The 26,444-nt window shown below is 45.1% G+C and overlaps 1 protein-coding gene across 3 annotated transcripts; it reads right to left on the minus strand.

Moving 5' to 3' along the window:
* Positions 1 to 212: 212 nt before the first annotated feature.
* LOC148524909 (RNA-binding protein 12B-like) lies at positions 213 to 24,457 on the minus strand. 3 transcript variants are annotated; one of them, XM_088471378.1, is made up of 3 exons: positions 24,318 to 24,457; positions 15,983 to 16,108; positions 213 to 6,324 (listed from the first exon to the last, which is right to left on the minus strand). In XM_088471378.1, exon 3 carries the CDS (start codon positions 6,312 to 6,314, stop codon positions 3,954 to 3,956), a length of 2,361 nt encoding a protein of 786 aa, XP_088327504.1. In that variant the 5' UTR covers positions 6,315 to 6,324; positions 15,983 to 16,108; positions 24,318 to 24,457; the 3' UTR covers positions 213 to 3,953. The 3 variants fall into 3 exon arrangements, with proteins under 3 accessions (XP_088327504.1, XP_088327502.1, XP_088327503.1); XM_088471376.1 differs by having other exon boundaries at positions 15,983 to 16,163; XM_088471377.1 differs by having other exon boundaries at positions 15,983 to 16,163; positions 24,266 to 24,457.
* Between the last annotated feature and the right edge of the window lie 1,987 nt (positions 24,458 to 26,444).

Consider the following 26,444-nt stretch of genomic DNA (forward strand, 5'->3'; position numbering starts at 1 on the left):
AGTGCATACCCACATTAATGAAAATTTGGTTGCGATAGCCATGGTCTTTTTGGCCCGCAAAAATCTTGTGGGAAATTGAAAATGCCCACAGCACACATTTATATTGCCCGAATAGGACACACAAGGAAACCAGAGTCGACCTAGTGAACAGATAAAATAAAACTGTTGTACTTTGCGCTATCCAATGTAAAAAAAAGAAGGAATGGTAACTATTTAGTAGGACTTTCTTTATTAAGCAAACTTGTAGATTAAGATGCGAACTAACAAACCTTATATGTTATCTTACAAAGTAAAGACTTTTTTTTTTTTCCAAGATGTTTCTCAAATTGTTTGAGTGTACAACTGGTTATTTCTTAACATTCATGTGCTATCAGGTATGTATTTGTTACTTCTGATTTTTTTTTTTTGTCCTTGGCATTAAAACTAAATATTTAATTAATTTGGAGAGAAAACTCTCATTGTCATGTTTATTACACTCAATTATACTGTGGAATAAAGATTAACTGTGATCAATAAACACCCATTTCCATCTCAACACCACATAATTTACATAGAAAATAAAAATAAATACATGTTTTTTTTGTTTTGTTTTTTAATTTTAGGAAACAAAGGCGGATTCAGGAAAGGCGTAGACGAGAACACAATGCAGTTTCATAACCTATGAGATTATTACTAATCGTTTTGTGACAAAAAAAAGCTTAAGCTTTTACAATGAACTAGATTTGTAAAACAATTGAACTATTTACATAACAGAAAATGAGCTTCACTTCAAGGGAAGGAAAATGTTTAAAGGAAAACTTACAAAAAAAAAAATAAAACAAGTCAAAACATTTCAGTAAAAAAATTTTCTCGAACTTCATTCGCTGCATCTTTGCTTCAGAAAACAATATATTTTATACTGATATTCTGGCCACACTGTATTTTGGCCACACGTAGCACTCGCTGCTCAGCCTGAAAACTGAGTTACAGGATTATTGTCCCATTTAGATAAAAATTTGGCTACTTGGTACTTGAATTGCGTAGCTTGAACAGTTCAAAGGTTAATGGTGATCATTATGGCAGCCGGACACCATTACTCCTAATAATGTGATTGCAGCATGTAAGACACAAACAAAATCAATGTCAGACAAATCCTCCAGGTGTCTCAGAGGAATTTCTTTGACCTTGAGCTACTCACAGATTAGTTCAGGGGTAGGCAACCTGTGGCACTCCAGCTGCTATGGAACTACACATCTCTGCATACCCTACCGTAGTGTTCCTGTTACGGCATGCTAAAACTCTGGCAAGGCATGCTGGGGTGTGTAGTTACAAAGCCGCTGGAGTTACAAGGGTTGCCTGATCCTTGCAGCCTCCATCTCAATAGTAATCATTTCATTTTGTTCATCTTATTAGACTTCATGGTTAAATTGGGAACATACATGCTGTGATTTCAGACCAATTCACTGATATCGCTACGTGTGCCGCCAGCGATTAGCTTAAAAGGGGAGATTCAATTAAGCCTGAGGTCCTGTCAGAACCTTGCATGATGTGTGGCTGGACACAGAGGAGGCAATTACGGTAGGAAATTCCGTGGGGTGCGAGCAAAAACAAGCAATGTTTTCCTATTGGATAATCAGCGTTGCATTAATGCGCAACGTTCCAACAGCAGCGTTCAGAATATAACCATAATTTGTCATCTTAATACATACAGTGAGCCCTTCCAATAATTTATTTTCAAAAATACACCCCTGAACCCTCTTACCTTTCAGTGCAGGGCTTCAGTGACCTACTGCAGTAACACAGTTACCCCACAAGTAAGGTGGGTCTATATTTTGCTGTACAGAGTAAGTGAACCTTATGCTAACCCCTGTTTGGAATATCTGCAATGTTCTGGTATTAACTTTATTTACTATTCAGTTAAATACTGCAAATTTGCTCAACATTGTTATGAGTAATGTGATAGGTATAAAACATTACATTTTATGAAGCAAAGATGTAAATTCTAATGTTTCATAGCAAATGGCTTATTTAATTTAAAGGACTTTAGTTTTTTGTTTTTTTTGGAAGGTCCATTTATGATAACTTTTGGACACAAGCCATACTGTATTCCAGTGCATTTGACAGACTACACACAGAGTGGCAACACAAAGTAAATGTGTGTTGTATACAAGCTACTGATCATTTACTGTTCCATGTGCAATGTGTTCAGAATGCATTAGAGTAAGTGGATATCTATCCCAAAGATGCTTTTACATACATTTACTACAGACACATATTCTTCAGAACTTGGCAAAGTTTGAGACTTACAGAGATCACTACAGAAATATGGAGTCAATGAGAGGACACATATTCCCTCTGCTGCTGCATTTCCCATCTGAGTAGCAGATACATGAAGGTACCTCCCTTGGGATCCATCCTGTTACTATCACCACTGCATGCTACAACTATCCAGACATTGCTTCATAGATACATTACAATAAGAACAATAAAAATAAAATGAGGCGCTAGTCAGTTAAATTATTAATAGCATGCAAAAAAAAAAAAAAATGCCCCTCTATCCCTTAAGGCTTACACCCACTGGACCTTCTGTTCAGTGTTACATTTCTGTGTGGCTCGTGCTGCTCCTCGCAGGGTCTGATGTGAATGTAATCCACTTATGATAAAGTTTGGCTCACACAGAGGTGGATAATTGGAGATCTCGGGGACAGCGGTTTTTCCTGCACCATAAAGCAAAGTGCACTCTGACAATGAAATACTCAAATCAACACGTTTTTCCGCCTTTGTAATGTCTCAGTGGCTTCATCAGGAAATATTTTCAGCAAGTGTTTGTGCATGCCGTTTTCTAAAAGCCCAAAACTCTCCCAATCTATTTCTGTACATTCTACAGATTGTTCTTCAAAACACAAATTAACCCTCTGGAGTCTGTTAAAACAATATACTGTTATCTATATGCTAGACCATTTTTACTAGCATAAAACTGATTTGCTACTGACACACTTTTTTGGATGGAATGTGCTAAAAGTAACTAACTGGCAATGTTATCAAATTCTGTGCTTTTGGACTCTAACAGCTTAATTGAATGGGGATACAATAACGAAATATAGATGACAAAAGTATACAATAACATCACAGGATTGAAATATCAGCCTAGGGATTTAATAAGGATTACACAATCAATTATTTCTACTTAGAAACAGCACCAATTACATGTTTTTTCCTACTAATAGTATTTCGCACAATTGTCCATTTATTGCTCTAACTTATTTTTTTAGAGTTTTAGTAATTGTACCAATCGGGAGTACTGTTTCTACTTTAAAAAGGAAAAATGTTTTAATTGTGATTATTACATTGTATTCTACCATATCTGGTTTTGACCTTATATATAAAAAGGTATATATATGCAAATATTTTTTTTTTTTAATGTTAATAAATAATTTGACTAGCACCTCATTTTGTTTTGATTGTATATTCCTACATGTTTGGGGTGTCCAGTTCTCCTCATATATATGGTGGCAGCTGTCTGCTAATTGCTGTGTTTTAGATTCCCCAACAGGAGGGCGCCTGTTTTGTTGTGTTTACATTGCAATAAGAGCAGGAAAATACAAAGATATTATACATATGTGGGCAGCAATCTCAGCCCTCATTATATAACACTTCAGCAGCAGCAGAAGGTGGTGGTGTCACGATGATTAGAGAGTCCCAAGGGAGGCACAAAAGCCTTCCTGCTACTCAAGGGAGACAAATAAGGCAAAATCTTTCCAAACCACACAAGAAGGTGACACCCATTTGGTTTTTCCAAATCTCATCTGCCACGTGTTTGTGTCACATGTGTAACTGCGAGTTTCACTTCAAATATACAATCCTACAAAGAAAGTTTTATTTTTAGAATCCTGCACAGGTGTTATGTCTTTGAAATATAAAAGAGTAAGCTCAGTCTATGGACTGTGCGGCTGAATTTCTGCAGACGTGTCCCTTCACATAGCTTCATCATTGCCGGTCTCACTGCCATGCGTGCAATTTGCCTTTGAAACACAGTCATCATTGGGTGCACTATCTGCCTGGATGACACACTTACCCTCATGTTTAACACCTGCATGGGTATCAGACACAACATTGGGGGCATCATCTGTCTGGATAACACATTTATCCTCTGGTTTATTATCTGCATGGGTGTCAGGCTCCTCATTGGGGGCATCTTCTACCTGCATGACTTCTTGTTTAATATCTGCATGGGTATCAGACTCATCATCTACCTGCATGACTTCTTGTTTAATATCTGCATGGGTATCAGACTCATCATCTACCTGCATGACTTCTTGTTTAATATCTGCATGGGTATCAGACTCATTGGTGGCATTGTCTGCCTGGATGACACATTTATCCTCTTGTTTAATATCTACATTGATATCAGAATCATCATTGGGGGCATCATCTGCCTGGATGACACATTTATCCTCTTGTTTAATATCTGCATTGGTATCAGACTCCTTATTGGGGGCATTGTCTGCCTGGATGAAAGATGTATCCTCATGTTTGATATCTGCATTGGTATCAGACTCCTCATTGGGGGCATCGTCTGCCTGGATGAAAGATGTATCCTCATGTTTAATATCTGCATTAGTATCAGAGTCATCATCGGAGGAGTCATCTACATCATCTGCCTGAGTAACACACTCATGGTCTATCTGGAAAAAATCATTGTCAGCTGTGCTGGCATCCTGGGTATCGCACAAATCAGTTTTATTGCCTCCTTTATTTTCAGATGACCCATCTTCCTGGGTTAAACAATTATCTTCATTTGTATCATCTTCCTGGGTTACACAGTCATATGGATCTGTAGGTCCTGCGATTACAGAATACTCACGCAGAATGCTTTTCAACTTTTCCTCAGGGATACGTTTCAATGGAATTTCTTTGCCTTTGAACTTTTTCCGATTTAATTTATCAGCCTTGGCGATTTCTTCTTTGGTGGAGAATTTTACCAATACTTCCCCTAGTGAAACTCCTTTTTTGTCACATAGAAGATAAATTTCCTCTTCATTTAGAGAAAAGCCAGAAAAGAATTCCTGAACATCACTTTTAGAAACATCGGAGGGGAAACTTCTCAAGTAAAAATATTGGCCATTTGAATAATCAAGTGAGTACATTGCTTTCCTTTCTGCAAGCAACTTTTGCATGCTAGATTTAGAAATTGAGGATATGTATAGACAACGTCCCTTAAACGTACATTTGTCAAACTGAAGAACTTTTGTACGTTGTTCATCACTTGTGAACATGACAAAACATTCCCTTGTTCTATTGCCGTGTTGATCACGCACAAATGTAATGTTATTGTCGCTCACATAATTATAAAACAACTTCTTTAAGTCCGATTTATCCACACTGTAGCTTAAGTTCAGCACACGAACATGAAACGCTTCTGAAATAGAACTATGCCCATCTGATTGACTTTGTGGAGACCTAGAATGCCTAGAAGAAGATTGAGAATACCTCCTCTGAGACCTGGAACGCTTTCGTGGAGACCTGGAACGTCTCCCTGAAGACCTGGAATGCCTTCGCGGAGATCTGGAGCGCTTTCGCAAAGACCTGGAGCGCCTGCGCGGAGACCTGGAGCGCTTGCGCGGAGACCTGGAACGTCTGCGCGGAGACCTGGAGCGCCTGCGCGGAGACCTGGAGCGCCTTCGCGGAGACCTGGAACGAGATCTTTTTCTGCCATGTCTTGAACGTAAATTCTCATCCTCTAGGCCACCATATCTAAGCCACTCTTCTTCAGTAGACCACGATACACGTATAGACTTACTATCCCAATATCTATTAAGACCAACAGTTGCATCGGCATTGGAGGCAAATTTAACTATTGCATCACCACTCCTAACTAATCGTTCATCTTTTAAGTACAATACATCTATAATCGGAAGTCTATAAAAGTACCTTTGGATATTTTTTAATGTTGCGTCAGAATCTCTAACTTTTATGCGTAAATATAATTGTGTTCTGAGAGACGCATCACTTTCATCTCTATTCTTTTCCTCATGCGTTCCATTGTTACCAGACATCAAAGTTTTTGCAAGGATTTCAGTGTTACGTAAAGCAAGTTCCATGTCTTCTCTACAGCTGAGTGAAACATAAACGGTGGAATCCTTTAAGGGACGGCCTGACTGCTGAATTGCTCGCCGCGCATCTTCCCATGTTATGAAGTGAACAAAAGCTTCGCTACGTTCCCCACCAATGACCGTCACACCTCCCAAGGGTATTTCCAATCCAGAAAAATAATCTCTAATATCTCGTGAGCTTGCTGAACTTGACAGACCCTCTAATCGAACAGTTACAGACATTCTCAGTCACCTGTAGGGGGAAAAAAAAATTAAAATATATATATTATATATATATTTCATTTTTTTTTTTTTAGAAACTTTTTTCATTACAGCAAAACCAAATGGTCTTTCAGCATTTGTTAATTAAACTAAAAAAAGAAAAAAAAAAAAAATGTGGTGTTTGTATGCACTCCTTAAGGCCCCACACACTAGTATGCCTTCCCATAAAAAAAATATGAATACTCTGATGTCCGTACTCTTCCTTTCTTTAGTTATAGGGGGATATTAGAGTCCCAAATGCATTTATAATCATTGGTGATTATATATATAATAATGTATATATATATATATATATATATATATATATATATATATATGTGATTATGTGTTTTTACGGTTAATAAATGATGGGTGGAACTGGGGAGTCAATGAATCTTAGTAATAGTCTGAAGGAATCGTTGACTATACATCCAAAAATGCCATTGTTTAATTTTATAAATTGTAAATGTGCTAACATGACTTGTACCCCTTGTGTACATTATACATGCATGCGAATGTTTGATTTTCTTTATGTATCTCTATTGTTATGTGGTGCTTCAATAAACGAATGAATAAAAAACCCAAAAACATATGAATATGTAACCCACTTTTATACCTATAGCCTAGTGAGCTACTGTCTCTACAAGTGCCAAACTACCCAAGCATTGGGGTTTTGGTATATTAATTTGGGCCTGCTTGGAAAAGCCCACATACAAATGTCCGATTCCCCTTTTTGTTCTTTACCAATGCAACATGTATACTGCATACAATAAAGTGATCATTATAACCACTTACAACACATCGGGAACATTTAGTATGAGGTTACATTTCTTCCTGCTGTCCGATCACCTTCTTTACCACACTCACTCGAGATGGAAGGCAGTTTTATATAAGTAGTTACATTTATCACTTAAGTAACAGGAAATTAATACAATATTTATTTATACATAAGAACAGAGATCTATGTATTGGTAGTACTGAGGCAACAGATGCACCACATGCAGGTTATAATTCTAGAGTGGCCACTCTGTTACCTCAGTGCCATCCAATATTGGTTTACCCTCAGTGTGTTATATGGTGGGTGTACTAGGTTTCTTCAGTTATATTGTAACTACAAGGAACGTATTCCAGTGATGAATCTCACCCTATTACCAGAATATTACATATATAGAAAAACAATTAACAATAACATATACTGATAACATTTGACCTAACTAATCTCTACCACTAGTAAGTCACTGTAGTAGTTAGGAATCCTCTATACTGAGTGAAATAGTCAGCAAGTTAGATACATATTATTGGCAGAGCTTATTGCTGATTTCCTAATTCTTCCCTTTGTTATTTGAGGTTTATATTTGTTTGGAACAGTATTGGAGTAAATGTCATTTTTCTGTAGTCTCCTCCTGAGTATCAGACTCGTATATAAGAGAACAAAAATGTTGCAGTATAGTTGCTAGTCTATTTTTTTTCCCCCAAGATGAGTTATCTTAGTTAGGGTTCCTTGTCCCCCAATGTAGATAGTAGATATAGCAAATATCTCTTCCCCACTCGTTAGCTTTCAATAGTGATGCAACTCAGAGGGTCCTTTGCTTTTAGTTACAATTGAAATGACACAGCTGCTTTCATTCACTACTTGCTGCATGCGAGTACTACACTAGAAGTCTGAGCAGTAATAACCTGGCACAGCAGCTGTGTTATAGTGCCTCCTGTCAATGAGTGATTGCTATAAGTTTGCAGCCTGTGTGGATATACTTATGGGGGGGGGGGGGGGTTACTGCTGAAAGTCGTTCCTATCCTCAGTCTGACATGTAGGAGGTGCAATGTTATTATACTGGCCAAACTTACTGGCTCTACTGCTATCTATTGGCTGCTAGAGCCGCTCCCCCACCACCCAACTCAGCCTCCTCTAGAAGGGAAGACCCGACTCTCAATCACTGGCTGTCATTGGATGCTCTTCTTCCTGTCACCTCAGCCCCTTCCTGCTATGGCTGAGCTCTCCTCTCTGCCCCTTGTCACAGAGTGCAGCTTCCGTCTTCCCCCAAGCTCTGTAGGTGAGATCAGCTCCCTCACTGTCTTTTCTCCCCTGTGCCTGGATGCCTGTGTGTCTATAGCTCTGTTCACAGCTTAGCAGCAGCGCAGATCACAGGGAGGCAAGCACTTAGAGGGAGGAAACAGGAGTCTGACTGTCAGCTGCCTTTTATACAGCCCGAGACCACTTCTTTCCTGCCTGGGGCTCAAGCCACTAGCTGGTACTGTGCACGGGGGCCTCCAGCACATTCCTGGCTCGTGCAGCTCTAGAATCTTCTCTATCAGAGCCATAGTCTCCAATATACAGCCAAGTTAATTTGTATACTACAAAACAGATATAGATAAATATATATATATATATATATTACACACACACACAGTCAGGTGCATAAATATTGGGACATTGACAGAATTTTCATATTTTGCCCTCTATTCACCACCACAATGGCTTGGAAATGAAACAAACAAGATGTGCTTTAACTGCAGACTTTCAGATTTAATATGAGGGTAATTACATCCAAATCAGGTGAGCGGTGTAGGAATTACAACGGTTGCCATATGTGCCCTTTTAGCTGCGCCCTGCTCAAGCAGCCTGCCCTGTGCCGTCTCTACCCGCGGGCCGCAGTGTCCACAGGGTGACCTTGGGGGGTATAGGTGATGCAGAGTCATCCGGGCACCTTACGCAGTAAATTTTATCTTCCCAGGATGCACTTGGGTCTCCCTCTATACCCTGACCCCGGGCCAGAGGCACCTCAGTTTCATAGCAAGCCAAAGACCGGAGGAGGATAAAAGAGAGAAGAAACTCTGGAACACACTAGAATCACATTCTCACACAGAAGGAGACGGAAAACCGGTGACCAGAGCGAAGCCCATCTGAAGCACAGATGCGTCAGGGTGGGTCCACTGTGGACCCTATGGACTTCGTAGAAAGAGAGATAAAGGGACGTGCTTACCATATTTCTAATTTTCTACTTCAGGGTCCACAGGGTGACCTTGGGGGATGTCCCAGAGCAGTACCCTCAAGGATAAACACGCTCCTGTGCAGAGAGGAGAATCCGCCGCCTGAAGGATGCATCCTGAGAGGCAAAGGTATCAAATGCATAATACCTTAAAAAGGTCTGGACAGAGAACCACGTGGCCGCCTTACAAAGCTGAACAGCCGAGGCACCACGGCGAGCTGCCCACGAAGGACCCACAGACCGAGTAGAATGAGCAGTAACAGAGGGCGGTACTGGAAGGCCCTCATAAGTGTAAGCATCAGAGATAGCCATGCAAAGTCACCTAGTCAAAAAGTTTGCTTATTGGCTGGCCATCCCTTCTTGTGGAATCCATAGAGAACTAGTATGGTCCACATTCACTGAGGCCTCAACCGCCGACAGGTCTGGGGAATTAAAGGCCGGCACGATAGTCTTCCTCATTAATGTGGAAACTAGAGACCACCATAGGAAGGAAACCAGGGCGAGTCCGAAGCACCGCCCTGTCCTGGTGAAAAACCAGAAATGGGGAAACGACAAGAAAGAGCCCCCAAATCTGACACTTTTCTGGCAGGAACAATAGCCAGAAGGAAAACTGTCTTAGCAGTGAGCCATCTGAGATCCACCGAATCCAGGGGTTCAAATGGAGGGCCCTAAGGACAACAGCCAAATCCCAAGGCGCCACAGGAGGGACAAAGGGAGGCCGATTGCGAAGGACCCCTTGAAGGAAAGTGCGGATATCATAAAGAGGAGCAATCCTTCTCTGGAACCATACTGAAAGGGCAGAGACATGCACCTTCAGGGAAGCAAGGCCGAGACCAAGGTCCAAACCCGCCTGAAGGAAAGCCAAAACCCTGGATACCATAAACACTTGGGGATCGTAACCTCTGGGACGACACCATTCAAAGTAGGTATGCCACATTCTGTGGTAAATCCTAGCAGAGGCAGGCTTCTGGACCCTGAGCATGGTGTTAACCACAGAGCCTGAAAACCCCTTGGACCTTAGGAGGGATGTCTCAAGAGCCACACCATCAAAGACAGACGACCCAGGTAAAGGCAAGGACCTTGAGACAACAGCAATGGAGTGTCGATGGAGAGACTGAAGATCTGAGTACCAGTGACATCTGGGCCACGCTGGAGCCACCAGATGGCAGTACCTCCTTCTTGTTTGAACTTCCGAATTACTCGTGGAAGGAGGGAGATTGGAGGAAAGAGGTACACAAACTGGAAGGTCCACTTGACCGACAGAGCGTCTACCAAGAGAGCCTTAGCGTCTCTTGTCCTGGACCCGTACAGAGGCAGTTTGTGATTTTGTCGAGAGATCATGAGGTCCTCATCTGGAAGTCCCCACTTGTCCAGTAGGAGCTGAAACACAGATTGGTGAAGAGACCATTCCCCGAGATTGCACGTCGTGATGGCTGAGGAAGTCCGCTTCCCAATTGAGGACTCCTGGAATGAACACTGCCGATATGGCTGGTAGACGCCTTTCCGCCCATGTCAGGATGCGTGACACCTCAGACATGGCCGCCAGACTTCGAGTTCCTCCTTGATGGTTGATGTAAGCCACTGTCGTGGAGTTATCTGACTGAACTTGCGCAGGCTTTCCGTGAAGTATGAATCTTGCTTGCTGTAGGGCCCTGAAGACTGCCCGAAGTTCCAATATGTTGATCGGTAGAGCAGACTCTTCTGGTGACCACCTCCCCTGAAAGGAGTGTGGACCTGTCACTGCACCCCAACCCCCGGAGACTGGCATCCGTTGTTAGAAGGACCCATTCCGGAATCCAAAAAGGGGCGCCACCCTGGTGAGGTGGACCGATTGTAGCCACCAAGTCAGAGCTAGACACACCTCTGGATAGAGTACCATCGTTTGTGTCCTTAGACGATGTGGTAATCCATCCCACCAGAAGAGGATCAATTTCTGCAGAGGCCTGGAATGAAACTGGGCATATTCCACCATGCTGAATGTCGACATCATGGATCCCAGTACCTGCATGGCTGAGTGTATGGACACTCGGCGACTGTGGAGGCATCTGCGCACTCGCGTCTGCAAGATAGAGATTTTGTCCGCTGTCAGAAAAATCCTCTGCTGTTGGGAATCCAACAGAGCTCCCAGACGGAGTATCCTTTGGGATGGGATCAGGCAGGACTTTTATCAATTGATCAACCATCCATGCATCTGTAGGACAGATATTGTCAGCTTTACGTGGTGGTGAAGTACCTCTGCAGACCCTACCAACAGCAAGGTCGTCCAGGAACGGCAAAAGGCAGACCCCCTGGAGCCGCAGATGGGCTGCCATTACAGCCATAACTTTTGTAAACACCCAAGGTGCAGTACAAAGGCCAAACGGCAGGGCCTGAAACTGGAAATGCTGTTGTAACGCAGCAAACCTGAGAAAACGTTGGTGAGCCGAAGCAATTGGAATATGCAGGCATGCATCCTGAATATCCAGAGACACCATAAATTCCCCAGGTTCCATAGCTAGTATAATGGAACGTAGAGTTTCCATCCTGAACGGAGGTACCCTGAGGAACTTGTTCAGGGACTTGAGATTGAGGATAGGTCGGTGGGAACAGTTCGGTTTTTGAACCAGAAAAAGGCTGGAATAATAAGCCATTCCCCTCTGGGATAACAGGACCGGTACAATGACCCCAGCCTGAAGCATGGATTGTACTGCCTTTTGAATGGCCAAAGCCTCGTCCTTTTTGGACAGGAGGCCTGTGCAGAAGAACTGATGGGGAAGGAGAGGGCGTACCCCCGAGAGACCACTTCTCTCAGCCAGGTGTCTGTGGTAGTCTGACACCAGCACTGGGCGAATTGAAGTAGTCAGCCTCCTACCCCTGGGATCCCCCAGGGGGAGACCCGCCCAGTCAGCCTGAGGGTTTGTCGTCAGACTTGGCAGCTGGACGTCTCGCACTCCAGACTTGCTTCTTAGGCTTAGTAGATTTCTTTGTGGATGACAGTCTAGGAAAGGACTGGGTTCTAGCCTTACCTGGGGCCCGATAGGTCTGAAAGGACAAAGTCCGAAACCCCGAGGTAGCAGGAGTAGATGGCAGACAAGCAGACTTAGCTGCTACCAGTGTATCCACAATTTTATCCAAATCCGGGCCGAACAGTACCTTACCATTATAAGGTAAACACTCCGAGCTGTTCTTGGAGTCCGCATCTGCCCTCGCAGGTTGCCGACAAGATTCAACTGCTCCCTTGTCGCATCTGAAGACAAGGACCACTCCAGGGTGTTTGCCCAACAATCCATAGCCCGAGCCATCCACCAGTATCCCTCAGGGACGATGTGGAAGGCATAGGGAGAGTCGCACTTTTAACCAAGTGCGTAACGTGGGGATCCACCGCCGGTGAAGTTTCCCATTTAGAGAAATAGTCCTCAGCAAACGGATAAGCATGGGCCAGGGGCTTCTGCAGCTGGTAACGCTTTCCAGGATTTTTCCATGTCACCTCCAGATGGTCCACCAGCTGGTCGGGCAAAGGAAAAATAGCTGTGGCCGCCTTTACAGGCTTAAAATGAGCATGTCTGGACAAGGACAGGAGCTGGAAGATCGTCCTCCTCTATGACCAAGGTAGCACGGACAGCTTGTATCAGACCCGGGATATATATCTTAGACTTGGACTCCCTCTCACGTATGGAAGAGTCGGAGTCAGAGTCATCCGGGATTGCCCCATACTCAGATGACACCTCATCATCATCATACAGAGTAGATTGGGACGATTGCAAAAATGTTTTAGCCAGTCTGCCCTGAGAGCCCTCCTGCTGTCGCACTTCTGCGACATTTTGAAATGCAGTGGGAACTGTATTAATCCACTGGGGAGATTGAACCTATAAGGGTGCAGCCACATGAAGCAGGCTCTTAGAGGGCATAAGCTGCTGCTGTGTGAACCCCAGAAGGGAAAACACAGGAGGGACAGCTAAACATCCCGCAAAGGCCGTGCTTGTGCAAAGCACGCCCACGGAGTCTCCTGCAGAGTGACAGGGACCGTAGAGGGACCTGCGGGAGCATAGCACCTCAAACATAATCCCTCCAGCACCATGTCTCCCACCCCTAAAGTCGCTGTACTTTTTTTTTTACAGGACAACTGTGCGGGAGTCAAATTAGGCATATCACTCTCACTGCCAGACATAGTGAAGAGGATAGCAATATAATGTATGTGACCCCCAGCACAGAATAACAAACTGTGAGGATGTACCCCGGCAACACCTGTGTTAGGGTCAGAGAGAGAGAAAAGTATGGGGAACGTAAAATGGCTGACAGTAAGAAAGTGAAACTTAGAGACAGCGCTAGCATACAGTCACATACAATGCAGAATAATAAAATACCTGCACTAAATCGCACTTACTGGTCAACTACGCAGAACAGCGTCTATTAGGACAAAAGTGCTACATACACTGACTACCGTCCAGAAGGAGAGGTATGTAGGGGGACCCGGACTCAGCACCGCCTGCCTGCTTCCTGCGACACTCAGCCAGGTAGATGGCCGCCGGAGAAGGGAAGCTGCCACAACCCAGCCATACTGCGGTGGAAAGGCTCGCTGTTCATCGGAGAGGAGATGGCTGATAGACACGGAAGGCTGCCTCCCCTGGCCAGCGTTTAACCCCTGGGACGCTGGAGTGTTCCGCAGAACTCCAGCCCAAAGTCCCAGGTGGCTTAGTGGGGATGCAGGACTCGGTGCCTGGCCCCACCTGCGGTCATCCCACCCTGAGGGCTTTCATAAATTAGCCACTGTGTTCCTAATCGCAACAGGAGAGCCTTCTGCGTGTTACTCAAAAGGCTGATGGTCGCCCGATCTGCGTCCAATGTTTTAGATGTTTCTTGTTTTGTGCATGAGCGGCAGATGTGAGACGTTTTCAGTGGACGTCTCTAAACACTTGTTTAGCATATTTTCGCAATTGCTATCTGTGAGAGCTGCGATGGCATTAGCGTCCACATCAGAATCAAGCCCCGTGTCTATCTGCAAACATAAGCCACTGGGGCAGTGCAGAAAGGACAAAGCACAAGCAGAGTGCTAGTGTGGAAGCCCGCAAAATGGGAAATGGAGCGATAAGAAGTGGGAGGAGTTGAGTCCAAACAGGACTGCATGTTGGAAAACACAATATAAAAAATTTTAAAGTGACACTAGCGCTTGAGGTTAAAAATAATGGTAAAATATTTAATGAATATAAAAACAAAACAGAATTTCCTACAAACTTAAGGGAAAATGAATTAATATCAAAAAGAATCAAATAGCAGCAAAAAAACAAAATACACAGTACATAAAGATATAGCAGCAAAGATAAATGTCACTGTATAGGCTCCTTGAAGATTAAATATGCACTGAATAACTGAAACAAAGTAATTCATGAAGCTCCAGTTCCATGAATTATTTTGTTTCAGTTATTCAGTGCATATTTAATCTTCAAGGAGCCAATACAGTGACATTTATCTTTGCTGCTATATCTTTATGTACTGTATATTTTGGTTTTTTGCTGCTATTTGATTTTAATTAATTTTCCCTTAAGTTTGTGGGAAATTCTGTTTTGATTATTTTTAACCTCAAGCGCTAGCGTCACTTTAAAAATTTTTAGATTGTGTTTTCTACCATTGGGGAAAGAGATTACCCCATTTTAAAGTGTCTAAGCTGCTGAAGCTTTTGGCGATAAGAGATCCATCTTCTTACCCTATTATAGAATAGCATGTTGGTTCGACCAGAGAGAGACAGCATTGAGCTGTGCCGAACGTTGTAATGCCAGAATTGCGGGCAGTGCGGAGATGGAGCCCCGATGTGAGAAGCGCAGGGGACGTCATCACTGGGACAGCGTGAAGAACAATAGTGAGCTGGAGTGAAGGATGGAGAGTACTCCTCAAATCCAATAGAAACTATGCAACAGGTAACTATCAGATTTCCTTGAAACTAGTGGGCAATGTAACAGTAAGATCCACTTGGCTGCCTATGACAGCCTGCTATCTTCTCAACTGATAAGCTCACCCCACTGCTGCCTCCAAGAGTTCTCCTATTCTGCTCCCCACCACTGGAACTCACTCCCTCTGCTCTACACCTGTTTATTAAAGACCACCAGTTCTCCTTCTAACCCACCCCTTTAGTCCCTTACTGTGTCAATCATATCTGACTGCCCTTCCCTAGAGCCCTTGAACGCAGGTCCCTTTTCACTTGTGTACTCCTCCTTTCCTTACCTGCTCCATCATGTCCTCCACCTCAGTACTCTTTTCCCAATCAGTGGCTCTCAACCTGTCTGCTGCACCCATCAACTGGGGTAAATGCTCAGTCAGTACTGGCTTACTAATTATAGTAACTGTATCTGTATGGATGTGTAGTTCTTGACTACCATGTACAGATTGTTTTTGTCTGGTTATGTTTGCGCTGTACTTTTGTAAGTGGAAGCCTTGTGGAGCCCCACAAATAAAGGATAATAATAATCACAAACATCCCTGCAGTAGATGGTCTCAGTAGTTAAAAAAACAATGGGAGAGATAAGGTGAGGCAGAGGCACTGCTATATATGCTCATATCCTATAAAGAGAATTAGCACAGAATTTTGTCTAATATAATAAGTACTAAGCACATTGAATTTTTGTGTTATTCAGATACACAAGGGTTCTGTGAAAACCTTTCTATCTTCATTTAGAAATTCGATCTACTTACTTTTGGTGGTGTATACAAATTCTCCAGCAGGAAACTTAGATAGTTACTATCTTCATTGGAAAAGAGCAGGTATCTTACTCTGCAATAATTTCTGGGATGACTTTATAGATCGGTTACTCCTGGAGTCTGCAGATCACATAAAAATAGATTCAGGTACCAAATACAAAGCTGGATGGTGTCACTGGTGAAAGAGAAAAAAAACAAAAAACTATTACATCTGATTCTGCATACAAGTTCCAATATCAAAAGTGATCAGCAATTGAATTATTGCAATAGCACATCAGGGAGCAGACGCTTCACAGCTTATATTTATTGGGCAGCACAGATGGTGTAATGGTTAGCATTACTGCCTCACAGCACTGAGGTCATGGGTTCCTTTCCCACCACGTCCCTAACTCTGCGGAGTTTGTATATTCTCCCTGTGCTTGCGTGGGTTTCCTCCCACACTCCAAAAACAAATATATACTGGTATGTTAATTGTCTCCCACCAAAATTAACCCTAGTTTGTATGTGTGTGCGTGTACATGTGGTAGGGAATATAGATTGTAAGCTCCACTGGGGCAGGGACTGATGCGAGTGGCCAAATATTCTCTGTAAAGCACTGCGGAATATGTGAGCACTATAGAAAAAACTGGTAATAATTTTTATAATATATAGTGCACTGTATAAATGTACAATACAAACATAATAGGAGCTATGGTATGACATGCCTTTGTTAACTCCTTTTCTTTGAGGTCCATGGGGTTCACAGCCATCACATTGAGGTTTATGGATTCATCCAGGTACCAAACAGTTAATCCAAGCTCCCAGGACGCACTAGGTCCTCCCCCATATACCCCGCCCCTGGTCACAGGGCGTCAGTTTGTCACAAAGCCCACCAAGAGAAGGCAAAAAGAGGTAAGAAGGAAAGACATATGTTCTCTAGACATTCTCTCCACGAGGGAAACACTCAAGAGATACAACAAAACTACCCATTAACACTAGGTGCGTTAGGGTGGGTGTCCTGTGGACCCCATGGACCTCGTAGGAAAGGAGTTAACAAAGGTAACCATACCATAACTCCTATTTTCTTCTTCCGGGTCCATAGCCATCACATTGGGGATATACGTAAGCAGTACCCCTAAGGGCGGGAACGCTCCTGTGTCTCGGAAGAAAGGAGGATCCTGCGCCCAAAGGAGGCATCCTGAGAGGCAAAGGTGTCAAATGCATAATATTTTATAAAGGTGTGGACAGACGACCACGTGGCTGCCTTACACAATTGTTCCGCAGACGCACCCCAGCGGGCTACCCACGTAGGACCCACAGACCGCGTAGAGTGTGCCCTGATCGAGTCTGGCACCCTACGACCCACTTGAGTATTTGCCTGTGATATGGTCATACGAAGCCATCTTGCTAAAGTCTGCTTATTGGCTGGCCATCCCCGCTTATGGCAGCCATAAAGAACGAAAAGAGAATCAGACTTCCTCAACTTGCTGGTGCGCTCCACGTAAATACGCAAAGCACGTACAACATCCAGGGAAGCCTCACCTAAGGACAGACCGGACACATGAAAAGCTGGGACCACAATTTCTTCGTTTATATGAAATCGTGATACCACCTTAGGGAGATATCCTGCTCGGGTTCACAGCACCGCTCTATCTTGGTGGAAAACCAGAAAAGGAGAGCGAACTGACAAGGCTGCCAAGTCGGACACTCTACGAGCAGAAGCAATGGCTAAAAGAAAAATAGTTTTTGCTGTTAACCATTTGCGATCTATCGACTCTAATGGCTCAAAGGGGGAAGCCTGTAAAGCCTTAAAAACTAAAGACAGGTCCCATGGTGCTACCGGAGGAACAAACGGAGGCTGCACCCTCAAAACTCCCTGAAAAAAGGTTTTAACATCAGGCAACGAAATAATGCTACGCTGGAACCAAACTCCAAGCGCAGAAGCCTGCACTCTTAGGGAGGCAAGACGAAGACCCCGCTCTAACCCTGATTGGAAAAAAGCGAGAACACGGGAGATCCTAAACACACTAGGATCATATTTTCTCATTTTACACCACTGAAAAAAAGCACGCCAAACCCTATAGTAAACCTGGTCCGAAGAAGGCTTTTGTGCCCTCATCATGGTCTTTATTACTGGCTCTGACAACCCTTTGGCTCTTAACACGGAGGCCTCAAGAGCCATGCCGTCAAAGCTTACCGAGGGAGATCCGGATACCAGCAGAGACCCTATAGCAGCAGATCTCGCCTGAGAGGAAGCGGCCAAGGTGTGTCCACTGAGAGGAATGGCGCCTGGGCCAAGCAGGGGCTATCAATATCACCATGGTATCTTCTTGTTTGAGTTTTCTGACCACCCTGGGAAGAAGAGCTAGAGGCGGAAAAAGATACGTCAGCCCGAACTTCCACCTTACTGACAACGCATCCGTGAAGTCTGCCCGTGGGTGCCTGGTCCCGTACCTGGGGACCTTGTGGTTGCAATTTGAGGCCATAAGGTCTATCTCTGGAAGACCCTATCTGTCCACTAAGACCTGGAATACCTGCGGGTGGAGAGTCCACTCCCCCGCGTCTATGTCCTGCCAACTTAGAAAGTCTGCCTCCACATTTTGTTCTCCTGGTACAAAAACTGCCGCTATCGCAGGAAGATGACATTCTGCCCATACTAGGATCCTTGATACTTCTGCCATGGCTCCCCGACTTCGGGTGCCTCCCTGACGATTTAGGTAAGCTACTGTGGTAACATTGTCGGACTGTACTTGCACCGGCTTGCCGTGCACAAGATCCTGGGCTTGTACCAATGCCCTGAAAACTGCCCTCAGTTCCAGTACATTTATGGGTAGACAACTTTCTGCCCTTGTCCATCTTCCCTGGAAGACATGCGGGCCTAACACTGCTCCCCAACCCTGAAGGCTGGCATCGGTGGAGAGGAGAGTCCAATCCGATATCCAAAACGGCCGACCCTGGTTGAGGTGGTTCGTCCGTAGCCACCAGGACAGGGACAACCTGACCTCTGGGGAGAGGTAGAGCTTCTGAGATTTTATCGACTGATAATCCCAGTTCCAGCGTGAGAGAACCCACCGTTGCAACGGCCGGGAGTGGAATTGTGCATATTGCACCATGCTGAAGGAGGATACCATTGACCCCAGCACTCGCATGGCCGCATGCACTGATACCTGCCTGTTGTGTAAAAGATTGCGTATGCTCCCCTGTAGGACCGCAATCTTCTCTTCCGGTAAATACAATCTCTGCTTTACCGAGTCCAGTCGTGCTCCTAAGTGCACCAACTGTTGTGCTGGTTGAAGGAAGGATTTCTTCCAGTTCACAATCCAACCGTGCCTCTGCAAACAAGAGACTGTCATCTCGAGATGCCTCATCAACTCCTGCGGAGACTGCCCTAGCAGAAGGAGATAGTCTAAGTAAGGCAAAACTCTGATGCCCTGGCGCCTGAGGGCTACCATTATCACCGCCATGACTTTTGTAAAAACCCGGGGGGCTGTGGACAGGCCGAACGGTAATGCTAGAAACTGAAAATGGTCCTGCTCTACTGCAAACCGCAGAAACTGTTGATGGGATACCACAATGGGCACATGTAAATAAGCGTCTTGAACATCGAGGGATACCATGAAGTCCCCTGGTTCCAAGGCTAATACTATTGACTTCAGTGTCTCCATATGAAACCTGGGCACCCGTATGAATGTATTGAGGTCCCTTAAATTTAGAATTGGTCCGAAAGACCCATTTGGCTTCCGAAACAGAAACAGGTTGGAATAAAACCCCTTTTGTACCTGTTCCTGTGGCACTCGGACAATCACCCGTCCTCAACAGGGAGTGAACAGCTTGCTGTATAGCCAACGCTTTCATCGACCCCACAGGCAGGGGTACGGAAAAAAACCTTTGGGGCGGACTTCTCTAAAACGTTAGGGCATAACCCTGGGAAACTATTTCCCGAATCCAGGCATCTGTTGTTGTGAGAAGCCAGACGTTCGAAAACCGAAGAAGTCGGCCTCCTACCCTGGGATCCCCCAGGGGGAGGCCCGTCCCATCAGGCCACGGGTTTATCCTGTGGCTTGGAACCCGGGCGTTTGGTTTGCCAGGGCTTTTTAGGTGATGGCTTTCTACCAACACCTGCTCTACCAAAAGGCTGCCCTCTGACCTTCCCCTGAGGCCGAAAGGAAGACCTTTGTCTAGACCCTGATGCTGAGGGTAACCCTGCAGCCTTAGAGGCTGCCACCGAGGCTACAATTTTGGCCAATTCCGAACCAAAAAGGACTCCACCTGTGAAGGGTAGAGACTCTAAGGCCCTCTTGGACCCTGAATCAGCCTTCCAATCTCTTAACCATAATGCTCTACGAGCGACTACAGAGGCTGCTGAAGCTCTGGCGGACAAGATCCCTGCATCTAGAGCTGCCTCTCCAAGGTAAGAAGAAGCCTCCTTCACATAGGGAACTATATCCTGCTGTTCTTTGGACAACTCAGGCAAGGACTCGGCCAAATCCTTCATCCATTCTTCTATGGCTCTAGCCACCCAGGCTGTAGCCATTGCCGGCCGGGTAGCTGCCCCTGAGATTGAAAAAATCGTCTTAAGGCAACCCTCCAGCCTCTTATCAGTAGGATGTTTAAGGGAAGAGGCTGAAGGTACTTGTAAAGTGGAAGACTTCATTAAATGTACCACATGCGTATCCACTGATGGTGGAACCTCCCATTTAGAACACTGCTGAGAAGAAAACGGAAGAAAAAGCCAAAATCTTTTTAGCCACATGGAACCTCTTGTCCGGAGCCTTCCAAGCTTCGCCCAAAAGTTCCGATAAATGCTCCGACCCGGGAAACTCCGCTTTGACCACCCTCTGGCGCTTAAACACCGGAGCCTTCTTATGTATAGGCTCTGCCTCCTCGATATTCAAAACCGCTTTGACCGCCCTAATTAAGAATGGGACATCAGCCACTGGGAAAAGATCCCCCTCTTCTGTGGAGAGAGATCCCTGAGAGGATACTTCATCCTCCTCAGAAGACAAATCAGAATCTGTGTCCTGACTTGCCTGTGTAGCCAAACGCCTTCTAGCTTTTGGCCGTACAGGTTTGGCTATCTGAGGTGGCTGCTGAAAAGTCAAAGACGACGAAGGGCCTGTTTGCCCATGCGCATACATATCCATCCAAGATGGCAACATAGGAAGCATAAATACAGCTGGCTGCAATTGCTGCTTAACTTTCATCCCCGGAGCAGCAGGAACTGCCAATCTCTCAGCCACGATCTGGGAAAAAGCAGCCCAAGGGGGTTCCTGACCCGAAGGCGGCAAATTTGATTGCTGTGGAGACTCTCTAAAACAGCGAACACATAAGCCATTTTGCACAAAGTCCTGAGAGGACAAACCTGCATTACAGGCTACACATGATATCAAAAGAGGGGCCTCAGCCACCTGCCTTTCAGAATCTTTTGACATATTTAAAAGTCTAAATTATATATATATATATATATATATATATATATATATGTGTGACCCCACCCCACACACCGCTTGCCGGGAGAGAAACAGTAATGAAATGTAAACAATACATACACACAGTTTCACAGGTCACAAACAATGCATATATACTTAGCAGAGTCTATGTAATTTGTTTAGGCTCCCATGCACTATAATTAGCAAAGCCTAGTAGCATATATGGAGCTTCTGTATAAATGATCCCAAAGGAGAAGTATACAGGGAGACTGACCCAATGCTTCCTGAGCAAAAGCCATAGAGAGCACTGAGTATGGTCTATTGCTGACTCAAATAGGAAGCTGGGTGGAGCAACCCAAAAGCTGGACCTCAGGAGGGCCGTAGTTCGGGTTGGGGGAGTGGCCGCCGGGGAAGCGTGCCTCCCCTATGCTGTATGGACGCGCGGACGGGCCGCTTATGACCGCGGCATCGGTGGCCGCCCACGGTCCACCTACCTGCACCCCGCTCGGTCGCGGTCCAGAGCCCTCTTGTCCGGAGAGCCCCTGCCGAAATCACTAGCCGCGACTAGCGTTGCGGCGCCGGCAGGGTTTGCTGAAGCTGCCTTCCTTCGGGACTGCAAGCAGTTCCACTGCTAGTACGGTGCCTTCTCGCACCAAATAGTACACTGACGCCCTGTGACCAGGGGCGGGGTATATGGGGGAGGACCTAGTGCATCCTGGGAGCTGAGAGCTTGGATTAACTGTTTGGTGCCTGGATGAATCCATAAACCCCAATGTGATGGCTGTGGACCCCATGGACCCCGAAGAAGAAAATCCTAGTTTCTCTATGCTCCATCCTGCATACATTTTATTGGATTAAGGAGTTATACTTAGTGCCATCTGAGGGTGTAAGGTGCAGGGTATTATGCTGCACAACATCTTTGATATAAGGATTACATCATTTCCTACAGGTGTTATCTCTGCACATTTTAGGGGTCTATTTACTAAGCAGCGTTAGGAGACAGAGTGAAAAGTGATAAGGTGCCAGCCAATCAGCTCCCAACTGCCATCTCACAGGCTGTTTTTGAAAAATGACAGTTGGGAGCTGATTGGCTGGCACCTTATCACTTTTCACTCTGTCTCCTAACACTGCTTAGTAAATGGACCCCTTAGACCTTCTCCTACAAACTCAGCTCCACAGCGGGAAACTTAAGACACATTACAGGATGAAGACATCCATGTTAATACTATGATCGTAATGGTACTGGAAGCAGATGGAATTCTCCGAACGTTTATTCTATTGTTCGATTAGAATTTGCATGCTTATCCAAATCTCTTAAACCCTTATCATTGGCTCAGTCAGGTGCATTTTTCTCCCCAGGATGGTGGAATAGCTGGTGACAACAGCTGGAGAGCCACAAGTTGCTGCTGTCCTTTCTCCTTGCCCATTGTGTGTGTTAAGGCTCCCATACACGGTGTGATATAGCAGCCGATCCAACGGATTGGTACGATATCGCAACTATATCGTACAGTGTGTGGGCATGATATCGGCCAGTGCTTCCTTGGGGTCGTACATCGCACCTCCAGATCTTACTGCATGTTCACTTGATCTGGGGATGCTATGTACGATCCCATGCAGCGCCATGCGGTTGGGGTAGGGTGATGCCGGCATATCAGGCGGTCGGCGCCCCGAACGCTCCGTGTGTGGGGACCGCTCGATATGTCGGCCGTAGGATCGCAAAGTGCATATCGTACCGTGTGTGGGGGCCTTTAGAGAGGTTGTGGAATACCTTGGGTTTATTAGTTAGGGAGTGGGGGCGGGGAAGTATTTCAGTAAAAATATAACACTGGAGCTTATCTTGAATGGAATATCAATGTTTTTGAACCATTTTTCATGGGACCACGCGGAAGATTAATTTATAGCATGGGGGAGATGTATCTAAAGTGAAGTGCAGGTGTCACTCATTTCATAAAATGTAAATGATAGCTAGAATCTAGTTGCAATGGGCAACACCTCCAATCTTCCTATTTAGAAGGTTTGATACATCCCCTCCTTAGGGGGGGGGGGGGGGGGGGATTCAATTCCCCAACATCGATGAGGAGTCATTCCAGGACAGCATATTGCATACGCCAACTTTGCAAGTTATTCCTAACCCCCCCCCCCCATAGAGATGTGAGGGAAAACTTGAAATGTTGGCACAACTGTAAAGACTATATGAGCGCAGCTGGCATTCTCCCCTAAAGCTGGGTACACAATATACGATGTGTACTCAGGCTACAGTGCGATGCGGTGTAGCGACATCACGTGCGCCGTACACACTGCCCGATCCGGCATATGATGGTACCATGCATCGTTACATGCTGCATGTAACTGCACCTGGTCCCATCTGCTGTGCAGCACAGTAGATGAGACGATACAATGTACAACTGCACAATTGGGTAACACTATAGACACGTAGTGTCAGAATATATCATAGTGTATACCCAGCTTAATAACCTGCTGTTTGGATGGGATACTGTACTTGCCCCCATATGAAAGGAACAGGTGGGTTGTTATTTGGTTTCAGTTTGAAAATTCCCAACATAAGGGGGTGTGAGACTGTACCCATGAGATGCCCCCCTGGCATACCCTGCTCCATCCACCACCTTCCCCCTCCCCCGTGTAATAACATAGCACCCCGCAACCCCATCCTCCTACACACAATGGGCGGGGAAAGGGACAGCAACCTGTGTCTCTCCAGCTGTTGTCACACAGATGTTCCCCCCCAAGGTACAGGTGGTCCCACAGCGGCCATGCAGCCCCCACTCCTCTCCGGCCTATACACATGGTCTATGCAGTATTATACGACTCCCAACCATCAGCATCTGACACCCTGCACCGGGTCACTCACTCCGCTGGGTGGCGGGGACACAGACACACATATGGGGCTGTCATGTGATTACCGGGACACGGCGCGCGCTGAACCTCGCCGACTGGATCCGATCCCTACTCCGGTAACTTAATGGCGCTCACAATGGGCCGCGAGGAGGAGCCAAGGGGGCCGCGCATGCGCAGTCTCGTCTTCCGGAAGCGCACGCTCCGTGGATCTTTTTTTTTTTTTTTGTCACACGCACACAACGTTATAGCACGCAGAGAGAGGTATAGGAAATACTGGGCACCCGATTCGCGTTATTTTATCAACAGAAGTGAGAGCGTGATGCTTTTTGGTCCCACGAGCACGCCGTCTGGCCGGAAGTGATGTGACGTCACTCCCCGTTGTCATGTTAAGGGCGGAAGTGTTGAGAGACTTATTAATACCCGTTTCATATTAATGGAGACTCGTCGCCTGCAAAGGGGGTGGATTGTCAAACCTTCTAGAGGCAGGACGAGTGGGTGTGTTGCCCATAGCAACCAATCACGTGCTAGCTAGCTATCGTTTTCTAGAATGTACTAGATAAATGATAGCTAGAAGCGGATTGGTTGCTATGGCAACACCTCCACTTATCCTGTTTATATTTGATACACGGTGTTTAGTCATTTGTTATATTTGTTTGTGATAGGACTAATCTGTGGATTGTTGTGCAAAAAAACATCGATAAACTCAAAAGTGCTATCACAGAGTGGCTTGCAGGGCTAAAAGATCATCATTTATTATTTCAGTGTTATTCAAAGCCACACACCATTCTACCACGGGACCTTTGTAACATAATATATACAGCAAAAAAATATATATTGAACAATAGGTGTAAAATGGTACATAGAGATGACTGACACGCAAACTTGCCTCATTTTACTGGCGCATACCGTCTGACCCGCTATTTTTGTGACAGTTAACTTGAGGTACATCATTGCTAAGCTAACTACTGCGAGCACATGCTGAATGCACTCGAGTTGGCCATCGATGGTTGACGTTTCACAACCATGGATAGTGCCAGATGGCAACGGTTTAATTTAGCCATCAGTGACATGAAGACACAATGGACGCTTTGTGCAGTGCTCTTTCTGCATACGATAACCACCTCTCCCCTTTCCTTACGCGCAAGTCTGTCAATGTTGGTTTGAAGTGAACCGTCAGTGGTTTCGCAGCATTGATAGTTGGACACCATTTCTTGGCAGACACTATAGTGGTCAGTGGATTCCCAGCAATGATAGTTGGACACCATTTCTTGGCAGACACTATAGTGGAGATCCCTAGCACACACCAGCAGCAGGTGTACAGTGTTATAGGTCAGATAAGACACCCTAGCACTATCAGGAGAGATTTAGGCCCCTTGAGCATGGCCATGCTCCCTGACAGAAGTTGTATCCCAAGTTACAGATATTAAATGTTGGAAGGCATGATAGTGTGAGGATAGGCTTTTACCTTTTTTTTTTATTTTTAAATGCAACCACCATGGAATTGAAGTTAATAAAGTGTGTAAATCTCATTAAAAGGCCATCATAAAAATATGTATGCTGTTAAATGACACTTTCACTTAATGTTACAATGGCAATGCACCTGGAGGGACGTGGACATGGTGGGCTGGGTGTGCCTCCTTATGTAATAGTATGAGCTGCTCAGTCCCCCATCAGAGTAATTGTGGGGACCTTACCTACAGCACTTATTGTGGGTTGAGAACAGCAGGAACCCCCAAATGCATCAGTCTGAACTGGGCAGGTGAAGCAATTAGCATGATAGGGATTACACTGCCTAAAGCACTGATTGTATGATGCAGGCAGCTGAAGCACATAGGGGCATATTCAATTAGAAGTTAAAAGTCTGTTTCCACACTTTTCGCCGTCATCTGAGGTTTTGGCTGCGATAAAGTATCACGCTCGTCCCCGCGTATCCCCGTATTCAATTCCAAATCGGCGACAACTGGACCCGGCGAAAAAGGTAATGAGCGAAAAGTGGTAATTTTTGGGGAAATCAGCCTGACACCCCCCAAAAGATGCTCTGACATGGGGGTTCACTATGGGTACCCCCAAATAGCCCTGCTAAAGGTATTTGGGGTGTTTAAATGGTCTCAATAGCTTTCATTTTGTATCTTTAAAAATGTGAAGAATAGCATTTTCACAGTTTTTTGGGGGAAAATTAGTCGTCCCATCAA

Source organism: Taudactylus pleione, unplaced genomic scaffold (assembly GCF_031769625.1).
Source record: "Taudactylus pleione unplaced genomic scaffold, aTauple2 ptg000114l, whole genome shotgun sequence".
In the NCBI taxonomy this organism is placed as follows: domain Eukaryota; kingdom Metazoa; phylum Chordata; class Amphibia; order Anura; family Myobatrachidae; genus Taudactylus; species Taudactylus pleione.

Coding starts and splice junctions, on each gene's coding strand:
- LOC148524909 (XM_088471378.1), bottom strand. CDS start 6,314: ATGTCTGTAACTGTTCGATTAGAGGGTCTGTCAAGTTCAGCAAGCTCA.